The sequence below is a fragment of the Camarhynchus parvulus genome, chromosome Z (genome assembly GCF_901933205.1).
Source record: "Camarhynchus parvulus chromosome Z, STF_HiC, whole genome shotgun sequence".
Taxonomy (NCBI): domain Eukaryota; kingdom Metazoa; phylum Chordata; class Aves; order Passeriformes; family Thraupidae; genus Camarhynchus; species Camarhynchus parvulus.
In genome coordinates this window covers 53217415-53238264 of record NC_044601.1, presented here as the reverse complement: position 1 = coordinate 53238264, position 20850 = coordinate 53217415, and the positions used below count along the sequence as shown (strand labels likewise).

Sequence of the window (20850 nt, the reverse complement as noted above, 5' to 3'; positions counted from 1 at the left end):
TAACTTGTGAGCAGCACAAGACGAGGTTTTAAAAATCAGGAGAACTAAAGACATGATGGTTTCACATTCATTTACAGAGATAACTTGTGCCCCTGTCTGTTTCTGTTCCTGCATTTGACCACAGTGTAATTTTTCACAGACTGGCACTGCTCAAGTCCCCTAATATCCTAATCTTTCCCAGCTACAGGAAACATTCTAAATAAATTTTCAGTTGTGAAAAAAAAAAAGTAAAGAAAAGAAAGGACTCCAAACAATACAAGTTTCTGAGCTCAGAGGGCTTTTAATGTAAAAATACAAGAATGAATCCTTACCCCTTGCCTCTGATCATTCCTAACAATGAAAGCAAAGGTGTTTATAGGCAGAACACAATGAATAGCACTACTGATCTGTATCTGAATAGCTTCTGAGGCCCAATCCTGACAGCCTTACTCTAGCTGTTGGCAGTCTACAAATGTTTCAAGGCAAACATATGTTAAAGTCCAAGCGTTTTATTCCTTGTGAGCACTAAATAAAATCCACAATACAGTGACAGCTGCACAGTTTGCTGGCAACCAGAATTGAACTGGTACCCTTATGAAATGAGCTAACAGTTGTGTTCGGCCCAAATAGCATGCTCCTATGCCCATCTGAATTCTTAATTGCTTATTACAGAACTATGCAAAATAATAGAATTATTATGCAATGGTTTTGTATTTTAAATCACTGTCTAATATAGTTGGTGGGTTTAAGGAAAGGAAGCAATTAAAAATCTAGTTAAGACATTTTAATAATTATGCTAGTTATTATTACCATTATGAAAGCACTAAACAATTCCCTGTAAATAATTTCTATTTAATTACATATTTAACGTAGAACTCTAGGAGTATTTAGACAGATTCCATACGACAATTTATGTGATACACAGAACAAGGCAGACCCATGAATTTGTCTGTGCTCATCATATTCTTTGAATTATTCAAGGCAATATACATGAATATGTGGTTATCAATGGGAATGCTACGGTAATGTAAAATTTATTGCAAGAATCAAAGATAAAAACAGGACCAAACACTTTATGCTGGTGCTTTACACAGGTTGGATTCCTTCCATGTTTGCTAATATAATTGAAATATACATTACATTATTCTTCAGTTAGGATATTTTTTCTTTAGGGTAAGACAAGCTACTAACATTTCACATAATAGACTGATAAGAAAATTTTGTTTTTTTAAATAAATTGTACTGTCCTTTGCCATGTTTTTATTGGAAGGAGGACACATATTTTGAATTATTGAATGGGCTGAACACATTAATCACTGGCTTTCAAGAAAAAAGTCACAAGAATGAGCTCAAATAGTTGTTATTAAAAAGCTTTGTTGCTGTGCATGCTCTCCCCGGACCCATGCTGTTTCCACAGACAAGACATCCCATCCACTGCAACAAAAATGAACCTGCTGTGATCTGAGCTTGGGGTTATATGCAAGACTCTCCCTTTGTTACCTATAAAATAAAACATGTACAAAAGAAAAGGAAAGATACATCAGAATTCTACACTGATTATGCCAGTCATTTTCAGCACCCACACTATGGCTTGTTCCACTTTACTGCAGCAGAGAAACATGCTGCATAGGATGCGGGAAGCTATCATGCTCTATTGACCGCTTTCATATTAATAAGGAGCTGAAGGAAATATATTCTTAATAGGGAGTAGGCTTTAACTGTCTGCACCACTTCAAGGAGACATTTCTGCCAAAGGAACACACTGAACCTGAACTATTGTTGTCCATGCATTCAAAACGTCAGTCTCATCTGTGCTTGGTAATGTCTCTCACTGCTGAGCTTTCCCATCTGGCTGCACAGGCCTTGCAGACAGCTTGTAGCAGCTGATCCAATAATGAGGTACTGTCTCCAGCTGCTCAGTTATTACTGCTAAAGACATCTTTTAACAGTGACTCTGCTGAGCCATTTAGTGGAATTGTGTTTTGAGTTTGTCTGCAGTTGTAGTAAATCTTGGGAGCTACACATGGAAAGCAGAAAGCAACCCAGTCTAGCAGCGCAAAGAATGTACCAAACTCGTTAATGTGGTTGTACAAAAATCTCACCCACAAGCAGACACTGAACTTGAACTGAAGGTAGAAGGAATCTGCACCTAAATTGAGACTCTCAAGAGCTGCATTTACCTCATAGACTTCCTGTAACTTTTAGGGCTGTGCCAATGCCAGGAAAACACGTGAGGTTTTCAGGCACATGGCAGCAAGAGAAATTTGAAGCTTTTTTCCTTGAAGTTACTGGACTTTGCCTTTTCTGGCTGCGTGAGTTACTGACAGTCACATTGGTAAGCTAAACCCCCAAGAGAAAAAAATCTTCTGAGTAGTAGTTTCTAAAGCAGATCAGATAAACCACATCCTTAAAGGAAGCATGAAAGTAAGAAGTCATGTGTGACATGCTAAAATGAATGTGAGCAACCTGTGTCCTCCCATCACTCATACCTGAGTTCTCCTTGAACACAAGAGAATGGCACTCCTTAGTTCAAGATACTGCAAAGACAAACATGTGAGGAACTGTGCAGCCCTGTGGTACCTGATGAAGGCCACTGTTGCCAATGCAAAGTCTGCCCTTAAATTGTGAAGCTGATAGAATGGCTCTCTGGAAACACTATGGCTAAATGCAAATACCTGCTGTCCTGGTGCTGAGCTACATGAGTTCCTGCTAAACTTTTTTGCTTGAATTTCAACACCACTAAATTATTTCAGCAGAGGTCAATTTTCTAGCTTTGCTCCTTCTTAAGTTATTGAAATATACAGAATCTTTGTCAATATTTAGGATTGAGATTTTACATCTCATTGAATTCCTTATGCTGTGTCTGTTCAGCGTCTGTAATGACTGAAGGAGGATGTTGAGTTGTAATCTTTGGAGGCACCCAAAACTATCCATAACACTGATTGAAATTTGATTTACAGTGTAAGTCAAAAAGCAGTGGAAGGCAATAGGGAGAAATCAGACAAGTTGAAATTATTCATTTTTATAGGTTTTGAGTGGAGTTTTCTGGGTTTATTTCATTGTTTCCATACCATGTCCAGGTCAGGTAACTTTCAAAGCAAATACATATTTTGCCTGCCTGTATCTTCTCAGTGATCTACAACAACTTTCCTAAGGAGTGGACATTACACCCAAAATTATTCTTTTCCTTTTCTTTTTTTTTTTTCTAGTAGATTACTCTGATAGTTCTATCAGAAGCATCTCAAAAACTGACCCAGTGCTATAAAAAGGTTACTTTTTATAACTAACTAAATAACTAAAACTAAAACTAAAACTAAATAACTAAAAAGGTTATTCTGTTCTGAATATGCTAAGTGACAGTAAACCTTAACTACTAAAGTGCCCAACTGGTGCTGATAGGTTTTCATTCTTAGCTGGGGTCTTCAGCATTTGCAAGAGGTTTATAAAATGAAATTCAGTTACAGTTTGTCAGATCATTTCTGTTGGTGTAAAACTTATGTGGTTAAAAGTGTCTGAGGTTGACTTAGAACCATCTAAGTCTCAATCATCCACCACAGCATTAGTTCTGATCATAATTTGATACATCCATAATTTTTTCCAGTATTTAATTTCTTATAGTAAGTTATTGGGAGTCTTCATAAGCAGGAATATGTCTCTGTAGCAATGATCTGGTCTTTTTTGTTCATTAATAACACCAGAGAAAAGGAGGCTTAATAGCAAGGAACAACCTCTGCATATGCTGTAGCCCTACAGCACCATGGAACAAGACAGGGCTATAAGGAACTCCAGTTTCTCTGTCAGAGTACAAGGGAAACACTCTGCGCCACATTTCTTCACAGCAAAATCCTTCATTAAAGCACAGATATGTCTAAATAACACATGGAGATTTGATTTAGATATCATTTGAAAGCTGATTCAGTATCCTTACATCATGAGATGCAAAATCATCCATCTATCTATCTATCTATCTATCTATCTATCTATCTATCTATCTATCTATCTATCTATCTATCTATCTATCTATCTATCTATCTATCTATCTATCTATCTATCTATCTATCTAATCTATCTATTTCTTTAGAAGGGCTGTTTACTTGTTTTCAACTCTTCAAAGTACAATTGCTTTATTGTTCCTATCTAAGCATGGTAACAACCTATTAGTATAAAAAAGCCCTCAAAACACATCCTCAGCTAGGTAGTAATAGCTCCAGCAAACAAAGTTATGCTGCTTTACTACAGCTGAGTACCTGTTCCTTTGTCTCCTAATATTCAAACTCCAGAAACAGATGTTTTCTCTCTGACTCTTACACCTCTCCTCACCCCAGTGCTCTGGGAATTTTTCTTCCCCTTCATCATTCTCTCTGCATTTAGAGTTTTGGCCAAGACTATTATTGCCAGCAAGGAAAGATGATGAAAAGTGTCTGGCTTCAAGACTATCTCCTCTTCCATCTCTTCTGCGTGGAGACAGAAGTGGTGAATGAGAAACAACAAACTGCTTCTGAGTCAATCACACATGGTGATGCTGAGCACAGCACAATTGCACATCCAGAGAAAATCCTGCTGCTCCTCTCACTGCAGAACCACCCTCAAAGTCAGTGGGAGTTTGCCAAATCAGCGCAGCTTTACAAAAAGAGCATAGCCAAAGTATGCAGACATTTCATAATTTCACCTGTGAATCTGCAATTGCACTTTGGATTATTTTCTCACAATTCATGTGCCAGACACACAAAATCCCATCTTTCATTCCACCTCGTGTAGCAAGGACTTTTGACTGCCAAGGACTCCAGGTCATAACCTAAAAAATAAAAATAAAACAGACGACAGAATAGATTAGGAGGTCAGATGAAAGAACAGAGGCATTTTAGCTTGGAGTCTAGCTGTTAAAATGAACTACAACAAGCACCCAAAATGTGCATTCAGGGCAGAGTAGGATCCCAAAACTCCAAATGCTGCTTCCCTTGCCCTTGTTTCATAGCCTACGCTGTCCCACATACCCTCATGAAACTACAGCTTCTCTGCTTGCCTTTCAGAGGCCACGGACTCACACGTCAGTATCAGAACAACCGAGTAGGATAGAGCCTTACTGCCTGAGCCAAGCCATCACAGAAGTCTAAGGAAAGTGGCCCACAGGGCTTACAAGAGACCTGGTTTCTCCCAGGGTATTTCCAGGATATGTCTAAGGCCCAAAATCTACCTAAAGAAAAGCTTCTCAGAGCTCAATTCCACATGTTTCAATAAATTTCCCTGACCCTTTAACCCCAGCACTACAGTCCATCCTCGGATCCTTTTGGGAGAACAAACAGCTTGTAAATACTCTACTCTTCCACCTATTATTAGTATTACCTGACCTATCTCCCACACAGACAGACACTACATAAAGAATCTTAAATAATTTCATTTAAAATTTCCCTCTTCAGATTATTTGTCACCAACAATGGCATGAAAACATGGTCAGGAGGGCAAAAGCAACCTCACATATCAAATTAATTGCAGCAGAAGTAGTTTTCCAAAACTCCAAAAATCAAAGTATCTTGTTTTCAAACTTCTATTACACCACCAAACTTTTCTGTGAAGGTACATTGATAGAAGAAATTGTGATAAACATTATTTCTGTTTGGCAATATATTTACAAAGGCCTACTAATCCAGTATCAAAACCTAGTAAGCGTATTTATTAAGACAACTGGTTTAAAATTAATTGAATTACAGACAGAGGAAACTAATAGACATCAGTAAGATGATTTGAAAAATTGCCTGAACAACATGCCTTCTTCATAGACTTCAACTGCTAAGAAAGGAAGGAACTGGTTTTCAGTGTCTGTGACTGCAATTTCACCCCAGGGTTTCTAGGCCAGATATTCAATGTACCACCTCTGGACCAAATTGCCAGCAACAGGTTGGCTAGAAAAAATTTCAGGCTTCAAATGATTTGTTTGTTTTGACAAAGACTCCCAACATAGTGCTGAGCAACCTGAACCTCACGGTGATGGGCAAATCCTAGTAGTGAACCACTGCAGACGAGAGCTGACAGCCTAGGTTTAATGTCAATGGAACATGAAAAGCAACTCCATCACACCAGTGTTTCTTCAGAAGCAAGCCACATCAGAGTGAAGCAGCAGAACAGCAGCATTTCAGTAAGAGGAAACACAGAACAGCTGTCAAAGCACACCCTGACTGCAGAGGTGACTGACAGCAGGAAGGAGCCAAGCAGCTGCCCCATTCCAGCCTCATGGAACACCTGCTGACTCTCAAGTTTCTTTTCCACAAGCTGTCTATGCCACTAATCTACACTCTGTTCAACTGCTGAGCCATTTAATGTAAACTATTGCCTGTTCTTCATGAAAAATCCTTGTGAACAAGGTGATTTTTGCCAAAGCCAGGTGTGACTCCACGCCCAGCTGAGAAGCAGTGTAAAACTGCATTGTTCTGTTAAAGGGCTTTCTGGCAAGTTATATGTATTCTTTGGTTCTGTCCCTTTCCTTGCCTTGTTTCTCCCTCCCACTCCAAGGTTTTAGAAAAATCTGCGCAGCTTGACACTGCTGCACCAGCTGCTTGCTAGGAAATGGATTCACAGTTCTACAGTATCATCAGTCTAATATACTGTTCCAGTATCATCAGTCTACCAAAGGCAGGAGGGAATATCCTGCCTGGAAGCACGGCTACTGATAAAGTTTAGCTCCTAGATACGGCTTTTGCACATTGATATGGGAGTTGAACCGAAAACACTGAAAATACCTTGTAATACATTTTGCCATTCTTTATTAATATTGCTTACATTAATCCTATGACAAGTCAGAAGAGATTCCTGCTGAAATTCACACTTAAAACTAGTATGACACTGAAATAAAATCAGCAAGTTTAATACAATCCTTCTGGGTATCTGAGAAACAGGTATCTGACATTATTGCAATAGATTTATTTAAGGATTTTAATTGTATTAATAAGGGTTAGTAAATGGAAACTTTCCCACAATGGCTCTTAAAGATTTCTCAGATACATATTGAGTTACTTAGATGCACTAAAAATGCACACACAAACCTGACTTACTGCAAGAAATGTCCTTGTGCTGTGCTTGTGTAATGGACTTTATGGTACTGAAATTTATTTACAGATTCATGATGATGTGCTGTTGGACTATTTTTAACCACAGCAATTACAATGTAATCCCAAAGTCAGTTGCTACTTTGGAAACTTCCACAGTGAAGTTTAGTGTAAGAATGCTGCTCTAATTTTAGTAGCAATTAATATTAACTCCATGCTTTTTTTTTTCTCCTTGTGCAGTTATTTTAATTCTCTCCTAATATTAGAATTATCTGGTTAATTTCAAACCTAGTAAAAGAAAATCTAATGCATCAACCATAACTGTAGTTCACAGGTTCACACTGAATTTTGTCATCAGTTTCTGCTCCAAAGTTCCTGCTGTTCTCACTGCTTTGGCCAGGAGGAAATGTGAACCCAAACTATTTTTTACTGCAGTGAGGTTATGCCACTTGGCACTGGCAGGATGTTACACCTGCATCCTTGTAACCTAACCCATACAGCATAATTGCAACTGCAGTTTATTAACTGTTTGTTCAGCTGGTATGCCTGTACCTCCTTGCACCTCCACCTCGCAGACCTCGTACAATCACAACCAGAACGTCTCGTGAAACCAAGAATAAATCTACCAACTGCTGCTCTTATCAAGAGATACTAGTTTCATTGTGAGTTACCAATAAAGTCAGCCTACCCTCGCTATTATCTTTCTATTTAAGTAAAACAGAACACTAACATATCATTTTAAAATCACAGAAGCATTCATCACGCACAAGTCTCTCCTCAGCCCCTTCATGTGTGAGTCAAAGATCTGAAACAGAAAGTGAGATGGAAAAAAACCCACAAGAACACATCTGATCTTTGTCATCTGAGCCCACATACTGAAATGATACCTAAATGCAAAATATTCACCTGCTACTAAAAATACACCCTTGACAATGCAAAGGTCAACCACTCCATCCCTTCTTGGGTTGCAGATAGCAATGAGCTGGCCTTCCTTTGCAGATACACAGCTAGAGACGTGTGCAACTCCTAACAGCTGTGCTTTGCTGTGCATTTGGGAAGACAGATGGAGTCTTGGTATCAACGCTGGGGCCATCTAAGTCACACACTCTTTCCCCAGCACAGGGCAGGCCTTGTTATTTGAAGTTCAGACCCACTGGAGACAAAACGATTTCAAGCTCGGGCTTTGCACAAAGCCAGTCACAGTCTCCAAGGCATAGTGAAATTCTGCAAGTGGTGACAGATTTTTGGAAGGAGAGTAAGAAACAGAGACAGCAGAAAGAGGTTAAATCCTCTTTGGCTGCTTTCCTGTCATACAATAAATCTACTACTGATTTCTATGATGGGGGAGAGATGGGGTAAGAGGTAAATCACATTTGAATAAAGCCAAGAAAATCAGCTAAAATGAATGGGTCATTTGCCTGAGTAAAAGCAGCAGGGCTCTTTCTGGGAGTAGATTTTACTACTCACCTGCTCAGAATACAATGATTCCATCCTCAATTACAGACAGGTGGCCAAACATATTTCTCAGCCTCTTTCTGGTTTCAGTGTTCCACAACTGCCAATCCAAAACAAACAAGAAATAAAAATTTGACAGCAGGAAGAAAGAAAAATTTGTTCCCTTCATTTGTTTACAATCTGGCCACTCCCCATTTCTGAATTGACATAAGGAAAACTTCAAGCTCATTTATTTCACAAGTAAGACAATGAGAACTTCCAAATTTCAATACCTTTATCAGTGAGGCAGAAGTCAGAGTGAATTGAAGGGGTACATACCTGTGAGTTTAAAGCTATTTATTTACAAGTCAGTCTTTATGAGTTCATACATGGAAGCACTGTACTTCAGTACCTTCAGAGTGCTGATTCATGACTGCAGCAGATAGGGACAGTACTTATCTTAGCATCTCAGCTACAGTCACACAAAATCCTCTTGTTAGTAATAGTGTCACATAACAGTAGGTACAGATAAATGTGTATAATCAGATTGAAGTCAAATTCTCAAATATGAACCTGTAAGGAGTGTTTTGAATGGTACTGTAAAGACGGTGACTGCTAGAGTGATCTTAGCAAAAGACATAGAAGAAAAACATAGCCTGTGCTAAAGAAAGTTTAATGAGAGTTCCTCTTACTGATGGAAAAATAATCTGGCTATCACTGGAAAACTGAATCATTGATTCAGCCATCAGCTTTTTTGTTTTAGGAGCTTCATTACATGTAGCTAATTCTGGATGTCACTAGGTCTGGATGTTCAGTAAGGTAGAATATGGTACTGGGAAGTGCTACATATGTTTTCAGCAGAGTTCTTCTGTAGTCTAGTCAACCTTTTCCATTGTTTCCATTAAAAAAAAAAAACAGTATCAAATAGTTTGGTAGCCACTTTAGATAAAAATGGAGAAAGACCAAAAAAAAGTTATCTAGTACTTGCAGCTCTCCATCACTGATCCAAACTGCAAGGCATATTCCTTTTTTTATCCAAGCCAGACATGAAATGTGTTTGGAACTGGGATTCAAATCAATGCCTTCAACGGCTTTCAAATCAGGAGTTTGTCCATTCCACATGTGTGCAGCAGGTCCTACATTGGCAGCAAGGCTCCAGCCCAGCATGTTTAGCTCTAGAAGAAAGCTACTAAAAATTACTGAAAAAAAAGTAGATAATAAGCTTGGGTAAGGGGCAGTATGGTTTGGGGGAGAGAGACTGTGGAAAAACATCTAGAGAATTCTTCTATGAAATATTTACTGGCAAGCATTCCACTTACGTGAAAGAGAATATCTCTGACAAGCCCCTGTAAGGGGCTTTGTAAGTCTAATCTCCTCAAATGTGTGTATTTACACAGCAGCATCTGAGTTACAGTTTACCCACTAGGATTTTTTAATCTCTCACCCAGGATTTTACATTGCCACATCACTCACCCTAACTTCTTCCACCAGAAATTAGGCTCCTTCTCCAACAGATACAGACCCAAAAGCACCCTTGTTCCAAGGTGATTTTTGTGGCTGAGAAAGACATAGGACAGAGTCTATACGGTACAGTTTATTCACCATCTTTGAGTTAATAATAACATTTACCCCGCAAATGGCAGGGGAAAATGCAAAAAGTTATTAAGGAAACTCTGCTCGTCATCTTCAGGGCTTGCTCAGTAAATGTATGATGGGATTACTGTTTCCATTGTCCCTGACACTGGGTACATTGCACTTGCAACATAAATCTCAGTAATAATTAGCTGCAGAACACCCTGTTATGTCATGTAGGTCAGCAGCAGATGGTGTACAACATTTAATACCAAACCAGGACATTCTCATTTTGCATGATCCCGAAGCAAAGAATGTGCTACCATAATCCAAGTTCTGGCATCATTTTTTGGTAACTGAAGTTTCTCTGGAGAACAGCTGAATCCATCAGCTGTTTAATTATAGACCTCACTGCTGCAGCAGAAATCATTTCTGTAGACCACTGTTGATAATGTTGTCAGTCTTGGGACATACTTTGTGCATTATCAGTGTATATCATACGTGAACATGAACCTTTATCCTGTTCATGGATATACATGAACACCTGCAAATCTATGTTGAAAAAATCTTCCCAGGGACAATTATAAACACATACACATAAATAGTTTGTTAGACCTTATGAAGCGCTCAAAATCTTCAGACATGAGATTTACATGTGTAACTTTTGAGTGTTTAATTTTTGCCTCCTCCCCAAAAAGACATAAGTGAGAATTTACAAGGTGTCACCCAAACCACAAATTATGTCACTGCTATCTTCCAAAAAAATATTTCAAAGCCCACTCAATGAAACTGCTGCTGTGGTTACTGGCTACTAGATAGCCAAGGCTGATTGCTGAAACATTTAACTTAATTTTAAGTGGAGGTAGATCTATTTGATTTGGAAGCTGTATTGAGATCTATAGCTGAAGGAAGCTGTATGAGGGTTATGTCCTGCAGCTTTTCCATTTTCAGTGAAGGGGACATAGAACCATCTTTCTTGAAACACACAGAAGAATTCACAGTCTGTGAAAAAAACCAACACATTGGAGGAATTAACTTAATTATTGCACCAGTCAGTAGTATGAAGCCTTCTTGCTCCAAAGGTGTGGATGGCTTCATGGTGGTAACATTCCTAAGCTCATTTTGGGTCCCCTCTTGACATCCTGTATTTGAAGATTCATCACACACAAATCAGTAACACAAAAAAACACCACCATTTTTTCTAAGGCCCAAGCCTTTCACATTCTCATTCTATTTGCCTCTACACAGCTCAAAGGAGGCTTGAAGGGCCTAATTTGTCCTGGGTAGGCTCAAAACACTAGACACACTAGACTAGGTAGAAGCCACATTTCACCAGTTTTTTGAAACCTCCATGCATTCAGCCAGGTAGAACCAAGAATAGACTCCACTATATTTTGTTTAATGATTCATATAAAATATGGTGGTTTTTATCTTTTTTTTTGCCTTTTGCAGAAATTGCTAGCAGCAGAATTGTTCCTGTGTGCCCTCCTGCTCCGAAACCCCCTTATACAGTAATTAATTATTTTACTGTCTGGGGTTTATTTCTCACGAATGTCTGTCCCACTGACACCTAACCACAGGAAAAGGTTTTTAAAACAAACGCCCTTTGATCACACCACACTGAGCTCACGACAGCACAGTAACGAGAAACAAAAGCCAATACAGGTGTGAGAAAGAAGAGTCATCTTTTGTGGTCAGTGCCCACATTAGGCTGCAAAGATTCCTCAGCACTATGAAAAAAAGCCAGATCATTAGTCTTTTTAATGATTTAATGCTAGATTTTTATGTGTAAGAAATTATATTGCGATAGCATATAGAGCAAAATGCTGAAGACCCACATTTTTGCAATTTTCTCTGTTTTATTTTCCTTCTTCAAATTATTCCCCAGAGAGTAGTAATTACAATGAGTCTTAAAAGTTTCAAGGGCAGAATATGATATTTATCTCTACAAATAACGTCTTTGTTTTAAAAAAGAATTCAACACTGATAAAGTGTTTGTGCTCTGTAAATATACACATACACATCCTACATAAAATTTCAATGACAGTTGTGGAAAACTTACATCAGAAATCCCTTCCATACTTTGTCCTTAACCTTATCCCCTATTCCAAAATTCAATTGGACAGACAGCAAATGTTTCTCCTCTTAATTGTAGTATTTCTTCTTCTAAAGATAAGCAAGTAGATTACAGTGGTTTTCTTCTGTGTCTAAAATTCTGTGGAGTTAATTAAGAAGGTTTGCAGGAATGACCTCAGGTCTGCACAATGGGATTTGTAACACTGCATTCTAAGCCTAAAAAGGCCTAACATTACTGAAATGAAACTTTGCAGTACAGAAAAAACTGTATTTCCAATATCTAGATATTTTATTACTTTTGAAAATTTTTCAAAGGCTCTCTGAATCCCAACAAGTAAAATAATTCATAAAATTTAGGGCACTTAATTGTAATATTCAATGAAGAGTAACATTTCTGAAACTCTGTATATAATTTTCTTCTTTAATGCTGGTAGCTGGAAATACACAATGAGACAGCAACAGATTAAATCATCTCTAACTCATTTCAGGATTCTCTTCTCTTGTGAGTAATTCATCTACCCCAAATCATACTGGTTACCCTTTCAGCTCTATCCACCTACTTCATGGGTACATTAATATGCACAACAGGCATGTTAATATGCATAACAGGCATATGTTAACAGGCATTTCTTAGTGGAAATTAAATTTCATTGTGTCATTTTGTTATTTTGCTTAGGTAGTAGTGAATATCACTGATTTTGATAAGATTTTGGCACTCACATGCCTGTGTCAATTCTCAAAATGAGACTTAGGAAGTGATAAACATCAGTACTGTCCCATCAAGCTACTCAATTAACAAGTAGGTAGGTGGCATCAAACCTGATATTCTTAAAGCCTATATTCATCTGTCATCAAGGGAAAAAAACACTGGGATTTATCCCTATACTCTTGTTATTAACTGCTCTCAAATGAGACTTATTTTCACTGAGGAAAGCAAGGAAAGAAAATACAAATCTACCACATAAACCCTAATTTCTTCTACAAGGGTTGAAATCCAGATTCATAAAGAGAAATAGCCAGAGCACAAAAACAAATCATCTGTCCAAGACAGAAGACACCAAAATATTAGTCTGATATTTAATGAACTGTATCACGCCCAAATAAGTATGGGAATGCCTGTATAATTTGTCTTCAGGTTCCCCTTGTTTTCAAATCACTTGATCATTCACACCCCCTAATGCCCAGTCAATCATACAACATTTTATGTAGTAAATTATCAACTCCCCCACAGATGAAACCAGCAGCAGTGCTAGGGAAAGTTTGGCCTTTCCCTGCAGGCGAGAGCAACAAAACTCCATGCAACTACCTCTGCATGCCCTGACCTCATGTACTCAACGTGACTTGTATCCCCTGCCCCTTCCACAGCACAGCCTTATACTGCTTGTAGTGTTCTGAAAGAGAAAAGCTAAGGGAAACTAATGTTTTAGGACCACCAGTGTATCAGATGGGCACCAAAGGAGGGCCAGGTAAAAAGCTAGGTGTTAACCACAGTGAAAAAGCTGGAATATTGTGTTCAGAGGTTGTGAGAACTCTAGAAACAGCTGTGGGCAGGCAGCTCTCAGCCACTTTGTATTTCTCTGTAACACTTACTGGAAGAGGTAGATGCACTTGCTTTTCCAGGGTAGATGCAGACTGTACTATCTTATTATTCAGTGTTCCTGAAAATTGGAAGGTACCTTTCCAGATGCAACTAGTATTTTCCCAGAACTTCACATCACCACTTTCTGCAACGCTAGAGCCAACCTCTGGGATCATTGGAAGCTAAGCTGAAGTGAAAATATGACTGAATTAAGTCAGTTGAAAAACATATTTATGTATAAATAAATATGTATAAACATATAAAACATATTTTAAAACACCAATCCCATCAAAGGACTCAACAGTCATTAAATAAAAGCCTCAAAACAGCCTGTGTCTGGGACGGGAAATGAATAACAAATACAGAATATCATATCATGTTCAAATCATATTGCTCTAACCTGAGAGACTCGAGACATTTTTCCTTCCATAAAACATGGTTTCACTGCTAATGATCACACACACTTAAACAAAGCTCCTTGATCAAGGCCACCTTAGCAGTGGAAGAAAGTCCAAACCTGTACATCTGGAGTTACTGCCTGATTCGCCTCTCAAACCTTAGTTACCTCTTGTGCTCTTCTGAACTGGCATTTGGACTAGTGTTATGAGCTTGCAGTGATGTTTCCTGGATGCTGTCAATAAATCTGTCTGGGAGGGAAGAGCAGTTCTGTGGTGCACACACTGCAGGGCCATTGATTACAGCATCACACCCCCTGGATGTCAGAGTCCTCCCTCAAACCAGGCCCGCAGACACTCAACTCCATGATCCCATTCCCTAAACCAGTGCTACAATATAGAGTGGAAAATAGCTACAAGGTATCTCTGAGGAATATGATCTTAAAAATTACATTAGCATTTCCTTGGGTATGAAAGAAAGAGATGATGCAGCAAAAATAAGGAGAGATCTGAATCATTAGGTATTTAACCAAGATTCAAAGACTCAGATCAACTCACACAGACAAGAATATCTTCATCAATTCCTAGCAATATGCATTTCTTCACAATGGTCACTGAGATTAATCCTCTGATGCCAATTTTCTGTTTGTTCTGTAGTTATTTATATATAGTAATGTGGAAATGCAGTGGATATTTTTACTAGCCATTCAAGATTAGTGAACTCTTTCTCTCCAATGTCTGTGAAATCCATCCTTCCACACACAGTCTGTGTCACTCTTCTTCAAAACCCTGCTGCAATCATGACAAGAAAGGTCTTGGAAAAACATAACTGGAAAATAGAAATGTTTCTCCTTTATATATTCCAGCTGTTCTACAGCAGGCCTACAGCTTTGGGAGGCATTTTCTGTATGATTTATACAGACAACTTGGCAGAGAGCTAATCACATTGCTTGGATATGTGTCCCTCTAAAATTAGTGCAGACGTTTCTGTGGAAAATTGATTGTGTATGCAAGGAAGTAATATTCTGTCCCACAGAGAGACCACACACACTCACTGGTATGTGAGAAGATTCTATTTTCAACAGACTATTCTCAACAGATCCCATTCCTTTATACTAACAGGCTGCACAAAGTAAATAGTCATTTATTACTGTATTTGAGAAGACAAGTAGATTTTCATATGGGTTTAGCCAAGACTGACTTTCAAATGGTTTTAGGAAGAACTTACATTTTGGTCACACCACAATGTATTGCAAAGATGCCCTATCAAGATTTAGGAAATGGTTGTAGTCCTGGATCTAGAACTCTGAATGTATTTGCTCTAACTCAGTTTCTACATGTAAGTTACAGCATAAGTCTAGGTTTACACAGAGTCCACATGAACCTCAGCACCAAGTTCAAGGTGCTGCCCATGGCTCAGGGCAACCTCCAGTATCAACACAGGCTGGGGGATGAACAGATTGAGAGCAGCCCTGCCCAGAAGGATTTGGGGGCATGGATGGATAAAAGATGGACCTGAGCTGGAAATGGGCAGTTATAGCCCAGAAAACCAATTGTATCCTGGGCTGCACAAAAACCAGCAAATTAATGGAGGTGATTCTGCTTCTCTGTTCCGCTCTGGTGAGATCCCACCTGGAATGCTGTGTCCAGCTCTGAGGCCTTTAACACAAGAAAGACCTGCTGGAGTGGGTCCAGAGCAGACCCACAAAAGTGATCAGAGGGCTGGAGCACTCTTCTGTGAAGACAGGCTGAGAGAGATGTGGTTGTTCAGCCTGAAAGAGGGACCCTGGGGAGTCCTTGTTGAAGCCTTTCAATATTTACAGGAGGCTGATAAGAAAGAGAAGTACAGACATTTTAGCAGGGTGTGTTGTGATGGGACAAGAGGTAATGGTTTTAAATTAAAGGAGGGGAGATTGACACTAGGTATAAGGAAGAGATTTTTTACAATGAGGGTGGTGAAGTAGTGCAATATGTTGCCTGAAGAGGGGGTGGATGCCTCATCCCAGAAAACATTCAAGGCCCAGTTGGACAGGGCTCTCAGCATCTTGATCAAGCTGAAAATGTCCCTCATCACCGCAGGTGGTTTGGACTAGATTATATTTAAATGCCCTATCCAACCCAAATAATTCTATTACTCCATTTGAACAGAACAACACGTACTCATCTTCTGAAAGATGTTCATTATAAGAAAAAAATGTTTTCTCTACAAAGCTTCATGGAAAGAGTTTATTATCTCATCAAAAAAGAGCAGTTACATTCAATTTCTCTGTTGGCTAGATTGACCTAAGACTATTAAAACAATTGGGTTGTTTATTTTAAGAGTTCTAAAATTTACTGACTCTCCAATCAGTTGATGGAGGGGAACGAGAGCAAAGAAAGCACTGTTTCCTCTTGAAAGGAAGAATTTCAATGTGACGGTGGTCACAAGGGTTTCAGGGTGAAGGAAGAGACAAGATGGGCTCCATGATCAGAAGGCTTAATTTATTAAGTTATGATATATATATCTAGTATAACTATACTAAAAAGAAAAAGAAAGAGGAGTTTCCAGAAGCTGCTAGCTACCTAACAATAGAAAGTAAAGAATGAATAACAAACCAGCTCTCTCAGACTGTGTCCGAGAGATCTCAGTTCTGGATTGGTCACCAACCCCAAACATCCAAACTGGGCCAATCCAGGCAGACCTGCCACACTCCACAGCAGCAGATAACCCACTGTTTATGTCTGGTCGCTGAACTTCTCAGCCTCAGCAGGAAAACCCTAAGAGAGGATTTTTCATAAAAGAAATGTCTGTGACATTTCAAGACTAGTTTGTTTATTAAGAAAATTAAGTGATAGTCCCAAGAATCAGGTTTCCCAGAATGGTATAAAGGCATGGTCTCTTTCCAGCATCCAGAGATGTTCAAGAGTACCACTATTACAAAGCATCAGACAACAACCCTAATTAGTCCATCAGTGCTGACATCACCTCCTTTTGTTAGAAGTTCAGCTTAATACCCTCACAGAAACATCTCAATTATATGAATTAAGGATTACAAAATGCTATAAAAAGGCTTCAGGTATGCATTTCTGAAGCAAGTTCACTCAATAGTTATGGTCAAAAGAATAATTATGTGAAATCAGCTACTAACCTCTTCATATAACTTTGGAACTGGTGCAATCCATGGAAGGAAAGAGCAGGAGAAATTGTAATCACTGACTAAAAAGCTCCATTTTAATATTTGAACAGTCACAAGGAGATAGCAGTAAAGCAGAGAAGAGATTTTGAGTGTCGTGTTATGGTGATAGATTTTCTGAAGAGAAACTTCTTCACTAATGAAGGTGAGTAGCTGAAGCATAGATTTATAGTCCAAAAAGGCATGGATACTGCCTTAAAAAAAGAAAAAAAATTGTGTGCCAGTGTTCACTACAAAGAATAAACTGATAAAATGTACAGCAATAGAAAATAACACTTAAACAGGAAGTGTTCTGAAGTCTTTGTTTCACATGTTAAGCAGATTCCTTGTGCTCTTTCAAACTTGATCAAAATCTGACCACCTATTTTCACAACAATATTCTCAGAAAGGTACTTTTTGGTAACTTTTTGGCATTTTTTTCATAGCACCTCCTTCTGTCTGTGTGATAAAACCAACAGCTACATCCTGAAGAACTGAAGCAATTATCTTTACACACACAGTGCTTATTAAAGCAAGTGGAAAACTGAGTTCATTCATGTTCTTCATGGATATTTATTTCAATATATGCTTTCTCTCAGAGGTAAAAAACCCATCTTGGGGGCTTCATTAGTTTAGTTTTGATTTTAGTTTACAGGATAATAGCCTAGAGAAAAAGAAGAAAAGCTGAATCAAATAAACAACGAACAAGTTACTCGTAACTTTTCTCCTGCAGACATTTCCTAAATGGACCTTCTCATGTTACTGTTATCCATGTCAATAAGGTAGTGCCCTCATAACTAATTCCAGGCCAAAGACAAAGCAAATATCCTGTCTGTGCATTTGAATATGGCATAACTCACCTATCACTTTTCTGTTTCAGCTCTCCTGGTATTCCTTCCTTCCAAACCTCTTGTAGCATGACTGCTAGGTAGAGTTGCTTTCATCATGAGAATTTCTTAGGCATCTGAGGTGTTAGTGTAAAAACAGTTTTAATGGAAAAAAATCCTTTTAAAAATGTGCATGGGAATACATGTCAAGCACTTTAGCACTGATTGTATAAGAGCAGTACTCAGAAAGCAGATCTGCACACTGAGTGGGACAGTACCAACACTGACATTTGGAGCAGTCACCCTGCTTTCCCTTTGTCAGTGAGAAAAAGAGATATTTCTACAGCGCTATTCATCTCCTTAAAGAGACATCTAAACAAGATCAGATTGATCATTCCCTTTATAAAGAATGCCTTACTACTGCAGCTCATGTCTGGCCTTAGGTTTATTGACTAGTTACATAAAATCCTGCTTGTTAGAAAATTAGCATCTGATTTCCCAGGACCACACAGGCTTTCAGCGCTGCTTGTAGAGGCAGCATGAAGAGCTTTCTGCTCTAGAAGACAGAAGGACTTCAGACTGTTTTAGAGCCAGAGTTTCCTAGACCTGAGCATGCATTACTGAAAAGCTTTGGTATTCTCCTTAGCAGAAAATAGAATTACGCTTTCTGACCATAATCATAGGAACATAATCCAGAACACTTAGGAGCATCTTTTATTCGTGTTCTAAATATTTCGATACTATAATGAAGAAGTCAACCATGTAAAGTTCCCTACATCTTCCAGGAAGCCCTTTGTGGACATGCATCATGCAAACCCTTCCCCACTTTCTCCTGGCGCTGCTGGAAGCGGCAGTCAGCACTCTCAGAGCTCATTCGACGTTCCATCAGCTCCCTCTGTTGCTGACGGGGAGAAACAGCCTCCCCTAGAAGCGTCTGCCCTCCAGACCGACTCAGAGTACTGGAGTTTGATCTGCACTCCGAATGGCCCTCCAGTAGACCCCTCCTAGGGTGTGTAGAGTGTGGGTGACCCCTGGGCAGTGTCCCTTTGTCAATTCGTGGAGCGTGTGAGAGGAAACAACCACGCGAGGCCAGCTCCTCCTGCCGTGGGCGCACACCACACCAGAGCCAGGCCTCCCTCCAGACTGGTCTGCAGCTGTGGCTGGGCCTGCTGGAGCTGCACACACGGTAAAGGAGAAGCAGAAGGAAGCAAACAAGAGGCCTGTATGAGCTCTCCTACCCTTTTGTCAGTTGTTGATAGCTTTTCCAGACATGAAGGTGCTGGTAAAGACCCTGTGGCCTCTTGCAGTCCAACAGAACTGAAAACCATTCCTTTGTGTCCCACATCACAGCAAAAAAAGGCTAGTATGCCAAAGACACTTCTTGGCTAGGGATAAGACTAGTTTTTTCCTCTTTCCTTTCATCCTTTCACCCCACTCAGTGTCAGCTGTCTGTATGGCCTGCTGCCCTAAGCTGTCTGCACACTGGGAATGGGAATTGTGGGTACAGCTTTCCTTTCATGACAGCAGCATGCTCCTGTGAGAAAATCACAGAATCAATTAGGTTGAAAAGACCTCTGAGATCATCAAGTCCAGCCTATAACCTAAACCACCATGTCAACTAGACCAGGGCATTAAGTGCCATGCCTAGTGCTTCTTTAAACACTTCCAGGGACACTGCCTCCACCACTTCCCTGGGCAAACCATTTCGATGTCTAATCACCCTTTTTGTGAAGAAATTCCTTCTAATGTCCAACCTAAACCTAATGGCTTGAGGCTATTTCCTCTTGGCCTGACACTGGTTGCCCGGAAGAAGAGACCGACCCCACCTGGGCACAGCCTCCTTTCAGGCAGCTGTAGAGAGTGATGAGGTCACCCCTGAGCCTCCTTTTCTCCAGGGTAAACACCCCCAGCTCCCTCAGCTGCTCCTCGCAGCACTTGCGCAGCATCACCAGCTTTGCTACCCTCCTCTGGACTTACTCCAGCACTTTGGTGTAAATTTAAGAAAGGAGGGGATGCTGTCCTGGCGCTTGCTGTGCCTGGGCAGCCCGCGCAGTCTGCAGCTCTGCACTGCCACAGCCCCGGCAGCGGGAGACAGGAAGCACCGACACTCACCTGGCGCAAATTCCCCGCCGCGGGCTCTGTCGGAAATCCCTGCCGGAGGATTTCCATCCTCCCTCTGCCCTGGCGCGTTTCCCTGCGCGCTGTCCCGGGGCTCCGCTGCCCGCGCTCCCGCCGCACCGAGCTCTTCCCGGAGCGCCCGCTCCCGCCCGCTCCCAGCCTGCGCGCGCCGCGGGACCCCGAGAGCCCAGATTAGCCACGGCTTCATGTCAGCCTGCTCTTAGCTCGGGCTGGTTTGGTCCTGCCGTGCCCGTGCCTAAGAGCAGCAGCCGCGGGTGCTGGGCTGGGCACGGCTCCGGCAGACTGTCAGACGCGCCAAGAAAGAGCGAGCAGACGGGGGGAAATAGTGCAAAGCAAACGTTTCTGTTCAGATATGTACAGCTGAATCAACGCCGGCACAGAAAGCCTGTGTCAGGAAAGGAAAAAGAAACTAAAAGAAAACCACAAACAAACAAACAAACAAAAACAGAACAAAAGATCTACATTTCTGTCACTCATGCACTAAAGCTACATGGCTGGCTTTTGACGACCCAAGGCACCTTCAGCCACATAGCAATGTAGGTTTAGGGGTATGGTGGCTCCTGAGAGAGGGACTGGTTGTCTGCCTGGAACCAGGCAGGTTCTCTGATCTCCACCCATGAAAGGGGACTTAGATCTCTTCTGATTCCTGAACCTTCT

General features: G+C 40.2%; 1 protein-coding gene across 1 annotated transcript; it reads right to left on the bottom strand.

The window, feature by feature from the left end:
• Positions 1-1342: 1342 nt before the first annotated feature.
• On the bottom strand, positions 1343-20380 carry CDC20B (cell division cycle 20B). The gene is given in 13 exon segments (XM_030969460.1): positions 1343-1479; positions 2469-2478; positions 4649-4774; positions 5064-5089; positions 5784-5989; positions 8487-8514; positions 8517-8574; positions 9438-9652; positions 11075-11167; positions 13778-13862; positions 14390-14465; positions 18095-18182; positions 20167-20380. Coding segments are annotated over 13 exon segments (1362 nt in total).
• Positions 20381-20850: the final 470 nt, after the last annotated feature.